The 17,208-nt window shown below is 43.1% G+C and overlaps 1 protein-coding gene across 2 annotated transcripts in view; it reads right to left on the bottom strand.

The window, feature by feature from the left end:
• LOC101344421 (phospholipid-transporting ATPase IB) overlaps positions 1 to 12,408 on the bottom strand; it is a 685,896-nt gene extending 673,488 nt beyond the window's left edge. For both annotated transcript variants that reach the window (XM_023740920.1, XM_004386566.1), the window contains exon 1: positions 12,270 to 12,408. In XM_023740920.1, the coding sequence (XP_023596688.1) occupies positions 12,270 to 12,370 (101 nt within the window). In that variant the 5' untranslated portion in view covers positions 12,371 to 12,408. The remainder of the gene's footprint in view (positions 1 to 12,269) is intronic.
• Between the last annotated feature and the right edge of the window lie 4,800 nt (positions 12,409 to 17,208).

The raw sequence follows: 17,208 nt of genomic DNA, 5'->3' as shown, positions 1-17,208 counted from the left end.
GGCTCTTGCCTAGCATCTCACCCATCATCACTAAGCATCATTTCTGGAAAGCAAACACTTGGCTGTTACATCTTCTGTACCTTTGTATATGCTGGTCCCGTGCCTAGGATGCACTCCCCACATCAACCCCACCTCATCTTTCAGGCTAACATCTACTCATCTTCCAAAACCCAGCTCATTGATCACCTCCTAGAAGTGTTCCCCTCCCTTCGACTCTTCTTGCCCTATAGTGCCCCCAATTAATTACCCTTGATAGGAGGGAACTAGATTGTCTACCTAGTATGTACCAAATGTAGGATAAAAAACGGTACTTAAGTCTCATGATTACCATTAGTTTCAGTGTTGCTGAGGCCTAATAGAAAGTGAGACTGGGCCAGACAAGGTAAGTTTTCTTCAAGGAGAAGGAGGAGCCCTCCTCAATGAGAATCTAAAGCAGGTGGCTCTATAGTGGGGTGTAGAAAGAAGTTATCAGAGCTTATATCTATATGTTGTTGTTGTTGTTAGCTGCCATCAAGGCGACTCTGAATCATGGCAACTTTACGTACAACAGAACAAAATGGCGCTCCATCCTGCATCATCCTCATGATTGCTGGCACGTTCGAGTCCATCATTGTGGCTATTATGCCAATCCATCTCACCAAAAGTTTCCCTTACCCTCACGGGCCCTCTTCTTCACCAAACATGATGTCCTCCCCCAGCAACCGACCCCTCCTGATGATGTAGCCAAAGCAAGTGAGTTGGACAATGTTCTGTTGTGATCCATAAGGTTTCCTTGGCTAATTTTCAGAAGTAGATCGCCAGGCCTTTCTTTCTAGTCTGCTTAGTCTAGAAGCTCTGCTGAAATCCACCACCAGGGGTGACCCTGCTGGTATTTGAAATATGGATGGCTTAGCTTCCAGCATCACAGCAACACACAAGTCACCACAATATGACACACTAACAGACTGGTGGCAGATATTTATATATTTATATGTTTGTTGTTGTTGGGTGCTGTCGAGTCAGTTTCAACTCATAGCGACCCCATGTGACAGAGCAAAACTGTCCCATAGGGTTTCCTAAGCTGTAATCTTTAAGGGAGCAGATTGCCAGGTCTTTTTCCCACGGATCTGCTGAGTGGGTTCGAACCGCTAACCTCTCGGTTGGCAGTCAAGTGCTTAACTGTTGCACCATCAGTGCTCCTCTATTTATATGTACCTTCAAATCATTAAGCTTAATTAACATTTATTGAATGGACTGACATGGTGCCGTGCCCCGCTTGGTCTTACACAGATGTCATCGGAAGGGAAGCTCCCTAACTGAGGGTGACAGTAGTCCCTCGCTTGCTTGTCTGTTTATCACAAAATATTTCAGTTCGCGTGCCCAGTTAGGTAGATCTATGGATCACTTCATTTAATTTCAACTAAACTCTTGTTGTTGGTAGGTGCCATCGAGCTGATTTTCAACTCACATAGATCCCATGTAGCACAGTAGAACTACCACAGGGTTTTCTAGGCTATAATCTTACGGAAACGTATCGCCAGATTCGTCTCCTATGGAGCCGCTGGGTGGGTTCAAACTGTCAATCTTTCAGTTGGCAGCTGAGTGCTTAACCACTGCACCACGAGGGATCCTTCAACTAAAAGAACAAGTGGCCTAAGAATCATAAAATGACACATTAGGATCGAAAATGATACTAATAGTGCAAATACAGGGTAATTAAAAAAACGGCAGAATTGACAAGTCTATTCCTAATAGGAGCTCTCGAAAATCATTTTACCATTTTAAACATTAGGCTACTTTAATCAAATCTGATAAATCAGCCAAAAATATTCCAAATAATCCAACCAAACCACTAAATCCATGGCCGTTGAGTCAATTCCGACTCACAGCAACCCTACAGGACAGAGTAGAACTGCCTCATAGGGTTTTCAAGGCTGTAAATCTTTACAGAAGCAGATTCTACATCTTTCTTCCTCGGAGCGGCTAGTCGGTTCGAACCACCGACTTTTCAGTTAGCAGCTGAGTTTTTATAACCACTGTGCCACCAGGGCTGCTCCCAAATAACCCAGAAGACTATTAATGATAAGGATTAACATCCACAATTCTTAACTGAGAATGCTGCTGTAAATACATGTTGTCATTAGTTGCCAGCGAGTCAGCTCCTATTCATGGCAACCCCATGTACAAAAGAACGAAACATTCACCAGTCCTGCACTATCTCCACCATCGTTTGTACGCTCAAGTCCATTGTTGAGGTCACTGTGTATTCTGATTGCCTTTCAACCTAAGGGGCTCATTTTCCAGCACTATACTGGACAATATTCTGTTGTAATCCATAGGCTTTTCACTGGCTAATTTCTGGAAGTAGATTACCAGGCCTTTCTTCCTACTCTGTCCTAGCCTGGAAGCTCCACTGAAACCCATCACCAGGGGTGACCCTGCAGGCACAGTTTCCAACATCACAGCAACATGCAAGCACCACAGTATGACAAACTGATAGACAGGTGGTGGAAATACATATACAATATACATATTAAAGATTCTTCCTAAAAAGTTTTACTGATGGGATATGGGATCAAACAAAGTTTGGAGACTACTAACGTAGACATAGAACTTATGCAGCAGAAAGCTGGGCCCACTCTCAGGCTGATGTCTTTTCTAAGGCAGACCTGGGAACTGAAACAAGTCAACACTCTGCAGCAGCCTCTAACCAAAAACCAAACCCACTGCTGTCAAGTTGATTCTGACTCATAGTGACCCTACAAGACAGAGCAGAACTGCCCCATAGGGTTTTCAAGACTGTAAATCTTTACTGAAGCAGAATGCCACATCTTTCTCCCACAGAGCAGCTGGTGGGTTAAAACTGCCAACCTTTTGTTTAGCAGCTGAGAGCTTAACCACTGCACCACCAGGACTAAGCACCAAATAATGATGAAAGAGAAAATCCCTCAAAATAACAAAAACAACATCCCAAACTCAACTCCAAATCATTGTTAGCTTCATCTACTATAAAATTAAAAAAAAAAAAAAATTGCCATCAAGTCAATCTCAACTTATAGCAACCCTACAGGACAGAGTAGAACTGCCCCATAGTGTTTCCAAGGCAGTAAATCTTTACAAAAGCAGACTGCCACATCTTTCTCCCACGAAGTGGCTGTAGGGTTGGTGCAGCAGTTAAGAGCTGGGCTGCTAAACAAGAGGTCAGAGGTTTCAACTCACCAGCAGCTCCACGGGAGAAAGATGTGGCAGTTTGCTTCCGTAAAGATTACAGCCTTGGAAACCCTATGGAGCAGCTCTACTCTGTCCTATAGGGTCGCTGTGAGTCGAAATCAACTCAACAGCAATGGGTCTACTATAAAATAACAATGATAAACCAAAATCTACTATTTCAGTTTTAAAGAGCTGCTTTCATTTAAAGGGGAGATCAGTGTTTAAATGATCAAAACCAACCTCATAGATTTCAGAGTTCGGGAAATTTCTTTGTAAGCACCTCTGCAACCCAACAAAGGTCAGGCCTCTCCTTTTGTTCTAAGCATTGTCCCCCTTGAAAAGGTTGCTGATGAGCATTTCTTACAGAAGCCTGTTGCTGTCTGTTTAGTGACTCAGCCATAAATAGAATAAAACACTTAGAATCAACTTTCTAGATAATTACACAAAGACCCACATGACTAAACTATGAGCACAGAACTTTCTGCAGTCCAGTTTGCCACCTACTTTTTCCTTTTTCAAAATTTCTTATTGTGCTTTAGGTGGAAGTTTATAGAGCAAATTAGTCCCCCATTTGATAGTTTGTATATAAAGTGTCCCACAACATTGGTTGCATTCCCCTCAATGTGTCAGCCCTATCCTCTCCCCATTTCCGCCCTGGGTTCCCTGCTTCCTTTTATCCTGACTTTCTACCCCTTCTGCCTTCTCATCTTCACTTTTGGGCAAATGCTGTCCTTCTGATCTCATATGATTGATTGTTCTAAAGAACACATTCTTCTCGGGTGTTACTGTTTATTTTATGCTACCCACTTTTTCAACCTCTACACAGCTAGATTAAGGAGCCCTGGTGGTTCAACGGTTAAGCACCAGGCTGCTAAACAAAAGGTTGGTGGTTCGAACCCACCCAGTGACTCCGTGGGAGAAAGACCTGGCAATCTGCTCCTGTAGAGATTACAGCCTAGAAAACCCTATGGGGCAGTTCACGTGAGGTCGCTATGAGTAGAAAATGGAATTCATGGCACCTAACAACAACAACATACAACTAATTGGATGTCACACAAACTCTCAGTGTCACCATCCAAGGGAATGTTGCGTAACACCCAGAAAGTGTGTGTCTTCTCATCTAACCAGCACAAAAGAAAAGTGAAGATACTGCCCCATCCCTCCTAGACCGTCACCCACTTAAAATCACGTCTGTCACCAATAAAGGCACCCAAACCTTTTCTGAACCATCTAACATAGAGACGAGAGTTTAGCACTTAGTTCTCACCTTCCCGGATACTTGTGGTAAAACTCTTTCATATTTTTATTTTGAGATAATTTTATACTTACAAAAGAGTCGCAAAAACAGTGCAGAAAAGTTCTCATATACCCTTTACCTACTTTCCCCTCAATGTGAACATTTTATATCATCACAATTATCGTAACTAAGAAAGTAACAGGGGCACAATGCCAATGAAACTACAGGCTTATATTTGAATTCCACAATTTTCCACCCATGTCTGCTTTTCTGTTCTAGGATATGATTCAGGAATCCACATGGCATTTAGTTGAAATGTCTCCTTAAAAACAAACAAAAAAACCACCAACCCAGTTGCCCTCAAGTCCATTCCAACTCATGGCAACCCCATGTGTATCAGTAAAACTGTGCTCCATAGAGTTCTCGATGGCTATGACCTTTTGGATGTAGGCCGCCAGGCCTTTCTTCTGAGGTGACACTGGGTGGATCTGAACCACCAACCTTTCAGTTAGTAGCTGAGTGTTGAACCCAGGAACTCCTTAGTATCTTCAAGTTCAGATTCAATGTTAACTCCTTTTTCGCAAATCCTGATGCTTAATTCTTTTTATCAGTAAGAATCAGAAATGCTCTCAAGTTCACAAGAGACAGTAAGAGTAAACAGAATTTAGGAAGGGGAAATAGGTACTGACCAAAATGTTCAAACCAAATGTCTTCATCTGTTTTCATGAATGGGAATGGCAGAGATGTTTCTTTGGTCAAATACAATCCATGCTCCTCATCACCCGCGCAGGATCAGCTTGGTAAAGAAATCACCATACAAGTCTGCTCTCCTAGACATTTGCTGTTTCCTTAGAAACGTCAAATACAAAACTGGCCCCTGGCTAGCATGCTTTGCAGTTTCTAAAAATACAATGGAAGAAAGCTCACGCAGTCATCCTGGCACGTACAATGCCAGAGGTCCTCCGATTTAAATGCTTTCACCTGCAGGGTGCCTCAATATTCTTGTCCAGGGGCTTAACCCAACAAAAGTTCTAACTACAAGATTCTTTAATGGCATTAAGTGTTGCTAGTATAGATAAATTAAGCATTCACGGTGCCTGGTTTGCAGATTAACCAAGTATAACCAAACCAAACCTGTTGCCATCGAGTCAATTCCGACTCCTAATGACCGTATAGGACAGAGAAGAGCTGTCCATAGAGTTTCCTAGGTTGTAATCCTTATGGAAACAAACTGCCACATCTTTCTCCCGCAGAGAGGCTTGGGAGTTTGAACCGCTGACCTTTTGGTTAGAAGCTGGGCGCTTAACCACTGTGTCACCAGGGCTCCTTAACCAAGTAAATCTGACTCTAAAATAAAAACAGCACGCACAGAAGGAACATCTTGAGGGCTTTTTTTTTTTTTTTGTACTTTAGATGAAGGTTTACAGAACAAACTAGCTTGTCATTAACTAATTAGTACACATATTGTTTTGTGACATTGGTCACAAACATGTCAACACTCTCCCTTCGTGACCTTAGGTTCCCCATTACCAGCTTTCCTGTCTCCTCCTGCCTTCTCGTCCTTGCCCCTGAGCTGGTGTGCCCATTTAGTCTCATTTTGTTTTATGGGCCTGTCTAATCTTTGGCTGAAGGGTGAACCTCCGAGTGACTTCAGTACTGAGCTAAAAGGGTGTCCAGAGGCCATACTCTCGAGGATCTCCAGTCACTGTCAGACCAGTAAAATCGTTTGTTTTTTTTTTTTTTTGAGTTAGAGTTTTGTTCTACATTTTTCTCCAGCTCTGTCCAGGACCCTCTGTTGTGATCCCTGTCAGAGCAGTCAGTGTTGGTAGCTGGGCACCATCTAGTTGTGCTGGACTGTCTGGTGGAGGCTGTGGTAGCTGTGGTCCATCAGTCCTTTGAACTAATCCTTCCCTTGTGTCTTCGGTTTTCTTCATTCTCCCCTTGCTCCAGACGGAGTGAGACCAGTGAAGTATCTCAAATGGCTGCTCACAAGCTTTTAAGACCTCAGACGCTACTCACCAAAACAGAATGTAGATTTTTTTTTTTTTTTAAATAAACTGTTATGCCAATTGAGCCAGATGTTCCATGGCCCCCACAGCTTGAGGGCTCTTTTAAGGTAGACAGATAGAATACTTTCAATATAAGCAATTACTTTTGATGAGGATTTTCAATACTTTCAAACCTTGCCAAACTTGATGAGGACAGCTGTCTCAAATCAGAGACACCTATGTATACATTGGTTTTTAAGAGAATAATCTTTACGTAAATCAAAAGGAAGTTATGGTTCTTACTATGATATTGATATAGTTTCTTTGTTAAATTGTAATCAGCTCAAGTGTGAAAACCAGATCCTACCTGAATTCCACAGCTTTAAAATATTCAGAGAAGACTCATTCGTCCCCTTAGTCCTCAACATCAGATCTGTTTGTGTTGTTAACTGACATCAAGTCAGCCCATAACTCATAGCAACCCCACGCACAACAGAAGGAAACGCTCCTGGTCCTGCACCATGCCGTGATCGGTTGCAGATCAGACCGTTGTGATCCACATGGTTTTCATTGGTTGATCTTCAGAAGTACATCACCAGGCCTTTCTTCCTAGTCTGTCTTACCCTGGAAGTTCTGCTGAAACCTGTTCAGCATCCTAGCAACATACAAGCCTCCACTGATATTCAGGTGATGGCTGCACAAGAGGTGCATTGACCCATCGTCTCCTGCATGGAAGGCAAGGATTCTACCACTGAACCACCACTGCCCTTAAACATAGATCTCATAGCATACACGTTATTTATCACTACTATTCACGTACAAACTGGTTGTAGAAGATGGTCTGGCTCTCTTCATTCCTTATAACAAATTATCCTTCTCAGAAATTAGGATCCCAGCATATTATAAAACTGTGATCCTGTAAAATCTAGCACAGTGTCCAATTCCCTTTTCTGTAAAGGCAATATTATATTTTACATTTATCTTGGCAAAGCTAACAAAATATTTATATAAAGCAATTTTCCTTTATGACAAACCAACCTGAAGAAATGCAGTAACTTGACAAAGCTCAACTATTGCTTTAATGGAGATTTTTGCTAGCCCAAACTCCCACCTGAAATGAATGAGTCATTGAAAACTGAGTATCTGAAAACATTCCTAACTTGCTCTGAAGACTTCATCTCAAACAATGACGAGAACTGCCTTACAGTTTTGAAACTCACTATTTCATACCGCAAGCTGATAATCACATAGGAAGACGGCATGTGCTTGATTTTGATTATATAAATATTGCCCATTCCTTTGATCACCAAATTATTTCAAGATATTTTCTGGGGGAAAAAGTTTTTTTTTAACTTTAAAATTTTTTGAAAATGCAGATATACAAAATTTTCAATTCACCACCAGGTTCTTCAAAATAACAAATTCTTTGTAAGCATTTCATATTTAACTGAAAGCATGTAAAAGGAGATAGGATTGTATACTTCTGAAAAAAAGCATCTGTTGAGTGGACATACACACAATCCTATGTAGGTATACGTATTCTGCAATATTCCATTAATTATCATTCATTTCTAGAAGATGACGAAGCTAATTTTCTTCACAGTGAAGACTTTAGAAAATCAATGCCTAAGAGAAAAAAGATTACTTCACAATTCTCCACAATTACAATGATCTGAATTCATTGGCTTCAATAATGGAAAACTTCAATAAACCTACCACAGGCTTTATTTAGATCAAACACTGGTATTATCTAAAGTGTAAAGAACAAGAACAAGGTTTGGAGACACATCTATTTGCATGGCACAGAACCAACCGGAAATCCCAGTAATTGCTCCGAATTTGAAGTCACCATGTATCACATTTTCCAGGGAGTGCCAAGGCCCCATCCACCCAGAGGGCAACCTCACTACTGCTCCCGGCCTTCACCCAGGCCCAGCCTCTTTCATGTATCACACTAAAACCCATTGCTGTTGAGTCAATTTTGACTCTTAGCGACTCTATAGGACACAGCAGAACTGCCCCTTAGGGTTTCCAAGGAGTGGGTGGCGGATTCAAACTGCTGACCTTTTGGTTAGCAGCCGAGCTCTTAACGACCGCACTACCAGGGATCCTAGTCCAATCAATTTCCTGTGCTGAATGGAAGCATGTCCCCCTCGTGGACCTCCCACCATCCCAACAACCACCTCCCTCAGCATCAAGCTCAGATCCCTGAAGTCAAAAACGTCAGATGTCCACAAAAGCCAGTCACAACTGCCACTATCCACAAGGTCCAAGCCAGACAGGGTTTGGGATGGGGAAAGTTAAGTCAAAGAACACTGCTCTAGAGATGCCCAGCCTCCTGAGGTAGACAGCCTTCAACAAAGCCAGACATGACTGAGTCCATAACTTAGCATGAGCCTCACTGCCCCCACGTGGTCCCTCCTTTCCAGAAACCTCCATTTAGAAGCAAAAATCTGGGATACATACCCCATGCCCCTTCCCCTAAAATAAACCATTAACCTTTTCTCAAGAAAAATGACGTGAAAACAACAAATCCGCTATCAACTCGCTCTTTAAAAAATATTCCTTTGACTATCCTTATCAAGTTTTTGCAAATATTCATGGCCAAGATTAAAAAGCCTTATAAAATATCTTTTTTCTAAAACTTGACTTCAGCAACATTAAAATACTAAAATAAAGTGCTCAACATTTTGTAAAATCCTTAAATTATAATCCTAATAAGTTTTATAATAAATTATTTAATGAACTATAAGTCACTGATAACCATTAGTAATTCCTGTTAAGAACATGGTCAAGGTAAACCAACTATGCACAAAGCCATTTTATAGTACATCAAGGGTCACATTTTAATTTCTTAGACCGTATCCACCGTATTCCGAAACATGCTCACTGTATAAGACGTGAACTCAGAAACTGTACAAATTTTAATATCTAATATGATTCACTAATTAAATGACCAGGATACACTTATGTTGTTGCTTGTTGTGGTCAAGTTGGTTCTGAATCATGGCGACCCTATGTATAACAGAACTGTTGTATTTTTAATAGTTGCCTAGTCCTGGGCCGTCTTCATGATCGTTGGTAACATACTTACATAAAAAAAAACAACCTACTGCCGTGGAGTTGATTCCAACTCATAGAGACTCTATAGGACAGAGCAGAGCTGACCCATATGGTTTCCAAGGCTGTAATCTTTACAGAAGCAGACTGCCACATCTTTCTCCTGCAATGCGGCTGATCGGTTCGTACCGCTGAGCTTTTGTTCAGCAGCCGAGCACTTAACCACTGCACCACCGGGGCTCCAATACACTTACACAAACTTTGAAACAGAGGGCATAGTTGGTATCTGCCGGCTTCATTCCTAGCCAATCCACTGTGCATCCCTACTCCCCAAGAAAAGTACAAATGAAAGTCTATGACAAATAGCCACTTGAAATCCATCTTACAGATAATACAATCAGCCTCGAAAGTCAAGTCTGAGTCATGAGTACGGAATAAATAGTGAGGCCCCATTACCATGGCTCTTAAAAGTCTGTACCTTATGCAGAAACTGGAGAATTTAGGGAAAACAAAAGACCCCTGGTTCATTCTTCAGGCTTTAAGCATGCCTGAGTGGTACCAAAATGATAGAAACTAACAGGAATTAAGCAAAAATACTACTTGCAAACATACTAAAGTTTACAAAGAAAAGTAACTCTTCAATTCCTGTTACCTTATACAGCATTATTTTTCTAAAAATAATGTTTACCTTCTTTAAAGTAATTCAACAGAAACACATATGAGCAGGCATGGATAATGGAACTGTATTAGCAATGCAGGACTCCAGAGATGCTCTGTATCTTTTTTAAATAACAGCTTGATCGAGATACAATTCACATATCACACAATTCATTCATTTAAAGTGTACAATTCAGTAGTTTTTAGTATATTCACAGAGTTGTGCAACCACTACCACAATCAATTCTAGAACATTTTTCATCACCCTAAAAAGATACCTAATCTACATTAACCATCACTCCCCATCCCCCCCGCCCCTGCCCACCCGTCCACAATCACTAATCTACTTTCTGTCTCAATAGATTTGCCTCTTCTGGACATTTCATATAAATGGAATCATAATACATGTGGTCTTTCATATCTGTCTTCTTTCACTTATTGTAATGTTTTCAAGGATCATCCATGTTGTAGCATGTACCAGGACTTCACTACTTTTAATGGCCAAACAATATTCCCTTGCATCGATATATCACATTTCATTTATCCATTCACTTGGTGGACATCTGGGTTGTTTCCACTTTTTTACTATTATGAATAACGCTGGTATAAGCATTTGTTTTTGGGTGGACACATCTTTCGACTTCTCTCGGGTATATATCTAGGAGTGGAATTGCTGGGTCATATGGTAACTCTGTGTTTAACCTTTTGAGTAACCGCCAGGCTGTTTCCACAGCAGCTGGACCGTCTTCCATTCCCACCAACAGCGTATGAGGGTTCTGATTCTCCACACTCTCACCACCACTTGTCTTTTGATCAGAGCCATCCTGGTCAGTGTGAACTGGTAATTCATTGTGGGTGATGAATATCTTAAAACAAGGTCACTCCCTCTCGAATGGCCCCAGCTATCCTTATAAGTTATACTTTTAAGTAAAAAATATGCCCAAATGGTTATTCTTAAAACTCAAAATAAAGCTAGGGTAATCTAACACTCCCTGAATAAATGGAGGTATCACCTCCATAATACACGCTATCGTTCTACCCTAAACTCTATCAAACTGCAATACAACAGTCGAAGCCCTTTCTAAACAAAGATGCCAGGCTCAGCAGCATGCACAAATGCTAATGCTATAGTGGAATACTGAAATATATAACAACTACAAAGTATTAGCCAGAGCTTCCAAGACAGAGCTCGGTACTGGAATCCAGGTTTGCCAATAACCAATAACCAGTGTGTAACGTGATCAACCATTAACCGCTCTGCACCTCAGCAGTGCTCTGTACAGCTCCCGGCACTACAGTATCTGAAGACACTCCCAGACAGAAAGCTGTCCAAGCCTGAAAGTTTAATGAAATTTGAAAACGTGCTAATACCAACACCTAAAGAGCTAGTGTTGCATGGCAGAGAATTTGGGCTTAATACAACAGTCAGACTGGCCTGGGTTCCACTTCTGTCTCAGCCATTTATAGCTAATAGGCACATTCTTCAACATCTTTGTACCTCCTTTTCCTGAGCTGGAGACAATAATGCTTTCTCCATGGGCTTATGAAAATTCATTAAGCTAGTAGAGCCCAAGCATCCGGCATAGTGGCCAGCAAAAAGTAGACACTTCAATGTTCACTCCCATCCATCTTTCTGCTAACTCTGTTTCTACAGAGGCAAAGTTTCCCAGCAAATAAAGACCTCTTAACAAATGTCCTGGTCCATTCAGAACTGAATGGGGAGTTCTTTTTATCTGTGGGATTCTGGTATAAAGCACTTCCCTACATTACATTCTGCAAATTGCTAAGGAATGTTATTAATCTGGGCTTAAAACAGACTAAAGGGAATTCCTGGCAGTGAGCCAAGGGATGAAAAGATAGAGACCTGACTTTTGTCAGTGAGCACAGGGGCTAGGGGACAGGCTGGGCACTGACCAGATGAAAGGGAAAGAAAGGTGAAGGCTGTATTCACTTGACCCCATTCAAAGCTGAGGAGAGACTGGAAAGCTCTAAAAGGAGGGGGAGGGGAAAGGAGGGGATGGAGGATGCCGAGAGGGGCGGGGGCTGGATAGATATACGGGAAGATGACAACTGGAAGCGCAGCACCATCCCAACAGTGAATCCCCTGCTTCCGCCGTCTCTTCGCCGCTTTCCCCTACCTGATCCGGTTGTCACGGAATTTGTTGAGATGCGCTTGGTTGAGGTAAATGGTGCGGGCTGGTGCCTCCAGCTGATCTGCAGCAGACGTGGCCCGGGACATCTCATCATCTGCCTTCTTGTAGCCCGAAGAAGAACAGACAGGTCCTGCAGAGACCAGGCGCGGGGCAGAAAACAACACACAAAAGAAGTCAGCCGCCAGGCTAGAGGCAGCGGCGCGGTCTGCGGGTGGAGCCCCGCTGGGAAGGACGCTCGGGCGCCCGCACGGTCCCGCCTCTGTACCTTTGCTCCTCGGAGACGCGGTGGCAGCAAGCGGCCCGGCCCCGCCCCGCCCCGCCCCGCCCCGGGCGCCTCCCCTCGCGCCCTCGAGCCTGCCGCCGCTCCGCACCTGCGAGGCTGCGCGCGCGCGCGGGGCGGGCGGGGGGCAGAAGGGGCGCTCCGGCAGGGAGAAGGGCGGAGGGACCGCGCTCGGAAGGCAGATCCGCTCGGCTTCCTAGATGGTGTTCAGGAGCAGAGCGATGATAGTGGCGGGGATGCACCCTGGTTCACGCACCGCGGAAAGGGATGCTGGGCGCACATCTCGTGCTTGGCTTCAGGAATAACGCTCTAAAACGACAATGCCGAAGCTTAAACAGACCGTCTGTTTTTTCTTCCCTGCATGTGCCTGGCAACCTGAAGTGCAATCCCAGTTTATGGTCAATGCATGCTCTTTCGTGTCATTGCTGAAGTTAGCGCGGTTACCACACAAACCTCTCTCGGTGAGCTAAACCTCCCTATAACCTTTGCTTATGGAGGTCTCATCATGGAGAATAATATACCCAATACGGAAACTGTTAGACACACACAGAGAGAGAGAGGCGTTCAGGGGAGCGGAACCACGTCACCAGCTACAAGGCAGCATTCCTCATCAGATGAGGGACACCCACCTTGAGAACTGACCTTGCGGAGGGGCTTCTGAGGTAAAGGATCACAGAAAATTAAATGTCCTACAGATGAAACTTACCTTGTTTTCCTTAAATATACATTTGCTCCAATACAAGTTATGCTTTTTTCCACCCATTCGAGAAATGCAAGCCCTGTGGCATATGATTTTAAGAAATGGATTCTCCTAGCTGCCAAGAGAAACACTGCTCGCTGACACAGAGAAACATTTTGAAGGAAGAAATTGTGGCTGTGTAAGCATGCCATCTTTTTAAAGTGATGGTAAAGCTCATAATCCTTATCCTAAGCGGCGGACAACCAAAACTGAAATTAGTGCTTGAGAGCTGACAAGCCAGCCTGAATAGGAGGTAAGGATGAAGTCTCCATGAGCTAAGGCATCGCCCCTCACTCAGGTTGGGGACAACCAGAGGGGTACAGGCACAGGAGCCCATGGCCAGGTCCCTGCCCTCCCCTCCTTCCCTCCAGCCTCCAGCTCTCTTGGGTCCCTACTGCTCCACAGGACACTACTCTGTCTCTTTTTTTTTAAATTGTATTTATTTTGTTGTTGTTGAGAATATGCACAGCAAAATATACACCCATTCAACAGTTTCTACATGTACAATTCAGTGACATTGATTCCATTCTTCGAGTTGTGTAACCATTCTCACCCTCCTTTTCTGAGTTGCTCCTCCCCATTAACATAAACTCACCGCTCCCTAATGTTCCCATCTAATCTTTCGAGTTGCTCTTGTCAATGTGATCCCATACAGACAGCTCTTAAAAGAGCATAATGCTCAAGGTAGATATTTTTTACTAATTAAGCTCAACTATTGTTTGCTTTTAAGAAGACTTCAGGAGTTATTTTTAAGTTTTAAAGATTATCACAGGGCAATAGTTTCGGGTTCATCTGCCCTCCTTGGTTCCAGAAAGTCTGGCGTCCCTGAGAATTTGAAATTCTGCTCTGCATTTTCCCATTTTGATCTGGACTCTTCTATGGAATCTTTGATGAAAATATTCAGTAGTGGTAGCCAGGCACTGTCCAGTTCTTCTGGTCTCATGGCAAAAGAGACAGTTGTTCGTGGAGGCAATTAGCCACACATTCCATATCCTCCTCCTCCTATTCCTCACTCTCCTTCTTCCCCTGTATTGCTCCAGGTGAATAGAGACCAATTGTTGTGCCTTGGGTGGCCGCTTGCAAGTTTTTAAGACCCAGGCACTACGCAACGAACTAGAAGGTAGAACAGAAGAACTAAACATGGTTATTAGGCCAATTAAGCTCTGTCCTCTCTTTATCGACAAGACGCAGTAGAGAACAAGAAACTCTACTACAAGACTTGCTAGCCAGCAAGCTCAGGCGCCCTGACTTCCTTTAGATAGGACTGGATTTAAAAGCATATACTGATTTAAGGCAGAGAAAAAATATGTTTTAAAGGAGCATAGATAACTGAACTGCTTTCCTCTCTGCCCTCTTACCTGGCTTTGCCTTTCTCCGCAGCATTTACCATCCTTATCTGGCAGTAATTGTTTATTCTCTGTCTTCCTGCACCCAAGGTCCAGGATAGTAGGGCTCCCTGCTCCCTGTAGTGACCTCAGCCTGTGGGACAGTGCCTGGCATGTCACTGGCACTCATATTCGCTGGTTGAACTCATCATTTTTACTTAAGTCTTATAAAAGGTCCCTTTGAATTCTCTCAGTAGAAAGACAATGATATGCACGAAGGGCTCAGACGACACACACTAGTGCAGTCTAAAATATCTTCTTGCTTGTATCGTGTTCAACGAGTAGTTCTCAACTCTGGCTGTGCATTATCACCACCAAGGGAGATTTCACCCCCAGCGCCATCCTCACAGATTCTCACTTATTTTTCTTTTCTTTTCTTTAAGGCTCCTTAAGGCAGTGGTGGTTCAGCGGCAGAATTCTCACCATCCATGTGGGAGCCCCAGCTTCAATTTCCGGCCAGTGCACCTCAGACGCTGACACTACCCATCTGTCAGTGGAGGTTTGTGTGTTGCTATGATGCTGAACAGGTGTCAGCAGAGCTTCTGACTAAGATGGACTAGGAAGAAAGACTTGATGATCTACGTCCAAAAACCAGCCAGTACAAACCCTGTGGATCACAGTGGTCTCATATGTAACCAATCGTGGAGATGGCTTAGGACCAGGCAGCATTTCGTTCCACTGTGCGTGGGGTAGCCATAAGCTGGAAGCAGACTCAGTGGCAGCTCAACAACAAGAAGTGATACTAATGGGCAGCCAGAGTTGAGATGCTACTGGGAAGACAAAAATAAAAGATATAGCAACTACCTTCAAAAATGTTACCTAGTTTAAGGGGCTAAGGTACAACCATGGTTATATACCAGTGCGTGACAATTATGACTAAGTGATAAAGAAAGGCCTGAAGATGCTAAGGCAGGTCAGAGGCCAGCAGCCTCTCTGTACTTGGCGTGGGACATGGTCAGAACAAACTGTGAGAATAGACATAAGATCTTTAAAAGAACGGCTAAGGTTTGTTTTAAGAAAGGGAAATACATTCTAGGTAAGGGCGAGAACTTAAGCAAAGTTCCAAGCAGACAAAATTGTATCATGGGCCAAATTTAAAAAAAAAAAAAAAATGGAAGTGAGGGTCCAAGTTGGGGAAGAGTAGAAAATAAGCTTTGAAAAAATAGCCTGTGGCCAGACAGTGGATGACTTCAAGGCCAGGCAAAGAAACTTGCCCTTCATCCTGAAGGTCACAGGGACCACAGAAGGTATCCAGGCAAGAGAGAAGTGCGTCCAGCAGTGATGTCCAAGTAGGAACATAAAGAGGGAAGGATCTGGAGATAAGCAGACCAGGGAGGATATTAATTCTACAACCTAGAAGTGGGGTGGAAAAGCATGAATTCAGTGGAGAATGGAGAAAAGCACGAACGTAAGAAATATCTCAAAAGGAAACTCTGCAAGACTTTTTCCAGATTGAATGGGCAGGCTAGGAATGGCTAGGTAACTGGAGTTGGAAGACGAGGAGACTGAGATCAAAAAGAAAGTATCACTGATACAAGTGAAGGAAAAGAAGTTTTCCAAACAAGAATTTAAATGTTAGATAACAAACACTGGAGCAAAAATATAATTGACACAAACAAGTAGTGATGACAGATGCTATTTCACTTAATTCAGTCAAGAACTTGGCCTTCATCAGACCAGCTCATCTTTCCATACAACAGGATCAGACCTGGAAACTTTCTTCTAAGTCCAAATAGTTACAGTTTCTTCCAAGACTCAAATAACTTCCTCCTACTTCAGTGACCTAATCTTAACATAACACTGCTTGGGAGAAAATATATAGATAGTATTTTCCAAATAACAAACATTTGCTGAAAATGGATTGCCTAGGGAAATCACTCTACCATATATAACACATTACGACTAAGGCTTCAATTTCAGACTCATGAGACAAATCCCGAGTTAATGCATTTTGCAAATACCACTACACAAAATGAGAGTGTATGCTTACAACTCCCCATGAAACCCAGCACAGTGTCAGCAGATAGTGGGAGTTCAATAAATATCTGTTAGTCGAGAAAGAAACCAAAGTGAAAGGAGAGAATAAAGAGAAGCAAAAACAGGCAAACTGACAAGCATAGATCTGCCCGCTCTGATGTGAAAATGCAGACAAGACAGCTGACAGCCAAGGCCATTAGGTCACAGACTTAGTCACTGCTGGACCCCAGCACACTAAGTAGTGCCTAGCACACAGCAGGCTGTAAGGGTATGGTGGCACAATGGTTACATGCTCAGCTGCTAACCCAAAAGGTCAGTGGTTCAAACCAACCAGCTGCTCTGTGAGAGAAAGACCTGGTGATACGCTTCCACAAAGGTTACAGCCTAGGAAACCCTATGGGGCAACTCTACTCTGTCCTGTAGGGTCACTATGAGTTGGAATCGACTCAATGGCACACAACAATAATATAGTGGGTATCTTTCAAAGGTGTCCACCTAGCCAAGGAACCAATGACTTTTCCATTCTCTGGAAATGGACTCCTT

Source organism: Trichechus manatus, unplaced genomic scaffold (genome assembly GCF_000243295.1).
Source record: "Trichechus manatus latirostris isolate Lorelei unplaced genomic scaffold, TriManLat1.0 scaffold00168, whole genome shotgun sequence".
Taxonomy (NCBI): Eukaryota; Metazoa; Chordata; class Mammalia; order Sirenia; family Trichechidae; genus Trichechus; species Trichechus manatus.
This window is presented reverse-complemented; position numbering and strand designations above follow the sequence as displayed.